The sequence below is a fragment of the Micropterus salmoides genome, unplaced genomic scaffold (assembly GCF_014851395.1).
Source record: "Micropterus salmoides isolate LMB-PRFRI ecotype aquatic unplaced genomic scaffold, ASM1485139v1 Ms_hic_scaffold_11, whole genome shotgun sequence".
Classification (NCBI taxonomy): domain Eukaryota; kingdom Metazoa; phylum Chordata; class Actinopteri; order Centrarchiformes; family Centrarchidae; genus Micropterus; species Micropterus salmoides.
Genome location: NW_024040152.1, coordinates 21,169,125 through 21,175,260, shown reverse-complemented (window position 1 = coordinate 21,175,260; position 6,136 = coordinate 21,169,125). Strand labels below are relative to the sequence as shown.

Below are 6,136 nucleotides of genomic sequence, written 5' to 3'. Positions count from 1 at the left end.
AACCATCAATCCGTTTCACTTATCTGTTTCAATCTGACACAAACGGCCATATATTAACACATGCTCATTTCTCAGAGGTGCAGTTGAGGCGATGTAGATTAGACTATCAGTAGATCCTTAAGGGGAAACCCTGTCAGCATGTAGGATGCACAGTGAGTGGAGCAGAGGGGAGGAGGCTGTCAAATGCGTCATTTGAAGGGTGTTCCCTGTAGACAGGGCGTCCATAATCAATGACCAAACAAAGGAGCCAATCACAGGGCTGATGCTAATGAAGAGGCTTTAAACCCTCAGATGAATCGGTGCTTTGCAGACTGACCGGATTAAAGCGGCACGCACCGGGAGAAACGGCTGACCCACTCTCACCTCCGCCTCAACTAACTTTTCAGCACTTAAAGATAGATAACCGGACCGGCACACTGCAGACATCCATAGGAATGTTTTACTGAAGAGAGAAGACACAGAGCTCATCATATTCTGCTGTTTTCTGTCTTTCTTTTTAATTTGTTGTTGGGGGGACCCGAGAGTTAACATCGCGATGTCTTGCGGTGATGCGTCTGATCAGAGTCGGCGGTTCTGCGTGTTGTCTTGGGATCAGGTGCAACGCTTGGACTCGATCCTGGGGGAGGCTGTCCCCATCCACGGTCGAGGAAACTTCCCCACTCTGTCCGTGCAACCCCGCGAGATTGTCCAGGTACTAACCTTTTTAAATACAGTGTATGGTACTAACCCACACATACGTTTTCACGTATAACTAATTCCACAACACGTTTTAATTGTTTGCTGCAGATCTAAGTTTGGGCATCCCTTCTTTTTAGAGTTAGCTAGAATTAAATTATTCATATATTATGTAACTATATATTACATTGATTATTAAAGGTGACCACACTGTTGGTGGGTAAGTAGTGAATACAGTGAAACATGTGAATCAAATAGTCAGTCACTGTGAACACTAATCTTGCACACTCTTGGAAACCTCTCTAGGACCCCTGGTGGTCTCCAACTTCCAATGTGAGATCCACTGACCTACCCAGGATATAGGCTGTGTAGGATCTTGTGGATCCTTCCTTCCTTAATTGTATTTCTGTGACACATTATGTCATAATTTGGTTTGATCTGTTTCCTGTTTTGAGGGCGAGCTTGAAATTTTGACTGCTATGTATTGCTTGTATATCTTGCCTCTTGGTGACACTAAATTAAAATATATATTAATTTTATTGCACAGCCAGCAGACCATTTAAAATGAAATATGAAAAGGTCTTCTTCATTCTGATTGGTCTGCGTGTCCATCATTGTCACATTCAAACAGCAGACTGAGGGGAACATATTGAGTTATATACTCCCCTGGTTTGACTTAAAATAAATGAAACACACACATACCAAAGTCCCTCCACATTTCCAGTCTGTTACTGCATTGTGGCTGGATCACATTTCACTTCTCCTGTGGTGTTTCTACATTGTTGGGCATGTGTGAAAGTGCAAGATTAATGCCATCATAGAATTTCAAAATTAACATACAGCCGATTCCTACCGCCGAAGTCAAGTCAGGTAATCTGTTGTATAATTGTCCAGTTCATTTCCACATTGACATATTCAAGATGAGCTCAACGAGCCTGTGAAGCCCAGAACTTCATGCTTGTGGTTGTGGAAACATGAATGCTCCATTGAGTATGCAGGAGGCTTAAATGCAGGTTTGAGCCCCAAATTTTGGGACTCTCGTTTCCCCGGGATTTGTGGAAATCACATAATTTTATTTAGCTAAAATCAGCCATCTGCCACATAGATTCAGACAGTGGTTGGCTGAACATTGATCAACATTAAGTCTCCTGTCATGGCAACCTAAAAATATTCTGTCAAGCCTAAATATTTAATCAGTTTTGGTGCATAACAGAGGGCATGAAAGAGAGTGTGGACCTTTTGTCCCGCAGCATCAGGAAGCTCAGGAGACGAAGGAGTGAGAGCTGTAACTGTAGACCTATGATTACAACACAAGTTCTGCTTGACAACTCAAACCTGTGGCTCAGAGCCTATGAGAGAGCCACTCCATATTACACAACCCTTTTCACTTTTACTCCACTTAACTTTTATTAAGCTCCTTTTTTATCTCAAGAAATGAGACCGACTTGATTAGACGGGAGTTGTGTTTCTGGCAGGATTTGCAAAGCCAGCAGAGACATACCTGTGCTGCCAGGGGCTTATCCACTCACCTGTATTCAAGTATGTATGGCTGACTACCTGTTGTCAGAGGGTGGAGAGGTGTTAAGTGTACGCCTGACCCTGAATTTGGCTCTGACTGCGCTGACATATGGAGACGACCACAGAAGCACACAAACAGAAATATTATCACTTCTGATTGGAGTTTGAACCCATTCTGCACGGCTTTATGGCAGAATGATTACAGTGCTATTGCCGCCAAGTAGGGTGGCACGACATTGTAAAAAAAAAAATCCCATTGCAATTATTTTGACAGAAATAATGATTTGCATCATTTTTCAGTGGGAATGATCATTTTTGTGGCACTAAAAAAAATATTAAAATCATGATGGTGTGACATTTGGTGGGGTCTGTACTAAACAAACTGCACTACTTCATTAAGATGCGGTTTGGTCACACATTTTACCCTCCTCAAATCAGTGCAGCTTCTGCAATTTGTAGATTGCACTGGGCAATATTGCTATTTTGATAATATTTCGATTAATCATTCAGCACTCCTGTTAGAGGGGTTGATTTGCCTTCAAATGTTTGTTTGTCTGTAGCCTGACCCAGTATGTGTGTATATATAGAGCCAGCTTGTTATCTGATCACCATGGGAGAGAGAGTTGACAGACACTAATCTGACAGATCAGTGCCAGTAGGGAGATTTAGGATTGTGTGTGAGTGTGTACAACTCATTTGTGCTGCAGATTTTGCCATTTACTGTGTGCAATTGTTGTTTGCTCAGTGGAAATGCTTGTAGAGCAGGTGTTTCTTACATGAACAGTCTGTCGGGCATGCATTTGTTGCCACAGTCAGCTACATGTATCCCATCTTTTAGCAACAAGTGCCTGCTTGCTAGGGATACACTGAATAAATATGAGAAACCTCTCAAATAGCTTGCCAGATAAAACAAGGGCGCTGCAGCTAGTTGTTGATGTGTCATATCATTCAGATCTTTCCGGTGAACACTTTGATCTCTTCCAAATGTTTTGAGAACGGGACGTTTTTTAGGGTGGATTATCATTTCCCTTCAGGCAACTCCGCTGAAACTATGTTTGATGTCTTATTTCAGAGCCCAGACATGTTTCCCCTTTGTGCTTGCGAGCAGGGATGTTGGTATACCCTGTCCAGCTGTTGCTCATCCTCTTCCAGTGTGACCGCACTGAGGTGGGACCAGGTCGTTTAAACATCTTACGGGTCACTGGGACAGAGGAAGGGAAATGCTGCTGAACCTTAATGAACTGAGGTTGTGATGTATAGCCTAAAGCAAAAATTTTGATCAACTACACTTCACCTGCACACTGGTGTTCACTCTCTCTTGAATGAAATTCAGGATTATAAATCATATCTCTGTGATAAGATAAGACAATCTGACCCAAAGGGTGATGGCCGTGGAGCACAGACTCACCAGCTCTGCTGCTCTTTGTTTGGGCTCTTTAGGTTTCATTCATGGACTTTTGTGAGCAGTGGTATTGATCTTGCCTTCACAAACAATTGATTTCCACTGGGCTCATGTGGAGCTTATTTCGACATATTTAGTTTAACTCGAGTCTTTTTAGATGTGTGTTTCTTTCATCATTTCTGCAACTACAGAGCTCCCTCTGACCCCCCATTTTTTTTACTCTTATCTTAAAAGAGAACCTGTCATTAGTAACATGCTGTGTCTCTGTCTCGTCCCTGTGCAGGTGGTGCGGGCGAGGTTGGAGGAGAGGGGTGTGTGTGTTAAGGACGTGAGGCTGAACGGCTCAGCTGCCAGCCACGTGCTCCATCAGGACACCGGACTGGGCTATAAGGATCTGGACCTGATCTTTGGCGTGTCTTTGAAAGACGACCAGGCCTTCCGTCTGGTGAAGGACGTCGTGCTGGACTGCCTGTTTGACTTCTTGCCAGCCGGGGTCTCTAAGGAACGCATCACAGCACTGACCCTCAAAGAAGCCTATGTACAGAAACTGGTGAAAGTCTGTAATGACACGGACCGCTGGAGCCTCATCTCGCTGTCTAACAACACAGGCAAGAATGTGGAGCTAAAATTTGTGGACTCTTTACGGCGGCAGTTTGAATTCAGCGTGGACTCCTTCCAGATTTGCCTTGATTCTCTGCTCTTGTTTGACCGCTGCTCCGAGACGCCCATGTCTGAGAGTTTTCACCCCACTGTGATCGGGGAGAGTGTGTATGGGGACTTCAAGGAGGCCATGGACCACCTGTGCCAGAGGACCATAGCTACACGCAACCCGGAAGAAATCAGAGGGGGCGGCTTATTGAAGTACTGCCACCTACTGGTGAGAGGGTTCAGGCCCTCTTCAGAGGCGGACATGAAGCAGATGCAGCGCTACATGTGCTCACGCTTCTTCATTGACTTCTCTGACATAGGTGAACAGCAGAGGAAACTGGAGGCCTACCTGCAAAACCACTTTGCTGGGATGGAGCACAAACGGTACGAGTGCCTGATGACGCTGCACGAAGTAGTTAACGAGAGCACTGTGTGTCTGATGGGCCACGAGCGGCGCCAGACGCTCAGCCTCATCTCAATGCTGGCACTGAGGGTATTGGCTGAGCAGAACGCCATCCCCACTGTAACAAATGTCACATGTTACTACCAGCCGGCTCCATACGTCCAGGACATCAACTTCAGTAATTACTATATTGCACATGTGCAGCCGCTGCACGTTTCGCCTTGCAGTAACTCATATCAAACGTGGCTGCCCTGTAGCTGAACTGGCTATGAGAAGGGCAGACCTGCCTGGACATGTCTCCGTCACTCTTTATCTTTCAAAGGAAGTAGACTGAAAATACAAAAAAAGAAACTAATGTTTGCCAAATATGACTTGACTTAAACAATCCTGTACTGCTGTACATCTGATTGAGCCGACACAATGATTTTTCTTACTTGTTTTGTCTTGCAAAACATCTGTAAGATTGCTGGTCATTTCTGAGATGTAGCGATAATATCTTTATGAAGCTTTATACATGTCAAAAATACATTTTTTGAGGAGACTAACATTGAAGCTGGTGTTCATTTTCATAATTTTTTGAATTACATACCGGACCAAAGATATTTTTGTTGTTCAGAAAGGGAATGTTGTTTGATTCCAAGTGCCTAAAATGAACCATGAAATGTTCTAAAAACATCTGTAAAATGAGAACTGTGCATTTACTGTTTTCTAGATAACTCCATCTCTTTTCAGGAACAGAAGCATTCATTTTTGTGAGATTAAAAAAAGGAAAAACAAAGTTTTTATTTTTTATTTATTTTTTTATTGTATCATGGTTATTTTAGTTTAACCTTGGCCTGAAATGATTGTCGACATTTTAATCTTCTGTTCTAAGGTCTGCAGTGAGTTTGAACTGATCATTATCTGATCTGCTTCACCATTCACACAGTCGAGTTGTGTATTTTCAAATGGCCATCATAAAAAAGCAGAATTTCAGAAGCTTTGACTTAGACCTTTGTCCTTACTCTGGATGCATGGGATGGATGGGAGGTTGTTTGTCCTATACTTGATAAGCTGATGATAACAAGAGGGCTCATTTCCAGCAACCAGACCCATTGAAATGCATATACTGTCACCCTGAGTGAGTTGCATTTGTTAAACTGGGCCTGAGGATCCATTACAATCCAAGGACATGAACCATAATAAGGGCTTTTCTAAAGCACAATGGCTTCTCTCTCCTCAGTGATACTAAATCTTTTTAACAAAGACTGGCCTGTTCTCCCACCCATGTTACCACTGGAAACCCAGCCCTGTTTGCTTGACTGATACCATGTCCATGTCATTTTGCCTGAGTCAGAATCAAAAATCTCTACAGGTATAGCTAGAATCGTAACATTTTTTTACCAAAAGACACACATGGTGGAAACAACACAGCTCATATAGATTATTAGCAGACCTTGGATCTTTACAAGCCTTGCTGGTCACATTTGGGTCAATATTTACATCCACTG

General features: G+C 43.2%; 1 protein-coding gene across 1 annotated transcript; it reads left to right on the top strand.

Annotated features, from left to right (window-relative positions):
- Positions 1-309: 309 nt before the first annotated feature.
- tent5ba (terminal nucleotidyltransferase 5ba) lies at positions 310-5,624 on the top strand. The gene is made up of 2 exons (XM_038711803.1): positions 310-691; positions 3,879-5,624. Exons 1-2 carry the CDS (start codon positions 536-538, stop codon positions 4,905-4,907), a joined length of 1,185 nt encoding a protein of 394 aa, XP_038567731.1. The 5' UTR covers positions 310-535; the 3' UTR covers positions 4,908-5,624.
- The last annotated feature ends 512 nt before the right edge of the window (positions 5,625-6,136 follow it).

Excerpts from the sequence above, each read along its gene's own strand:
- tent5ba (XM_038711803.1), top strand. The coding sequence starts at position 536 with ATGTCTTGCGGTGATGCGTCTGATCAGAGTCGGCGGTTCTGCGTGTTG. Across the intron at positions 692-3,878 it reads AACCCCGCGAGATTGTCCAG|GTGGTGCGGGCGAGGTTGGA; the intron begins GTACTAACCTTT and ends GTCCCTGTGCAG.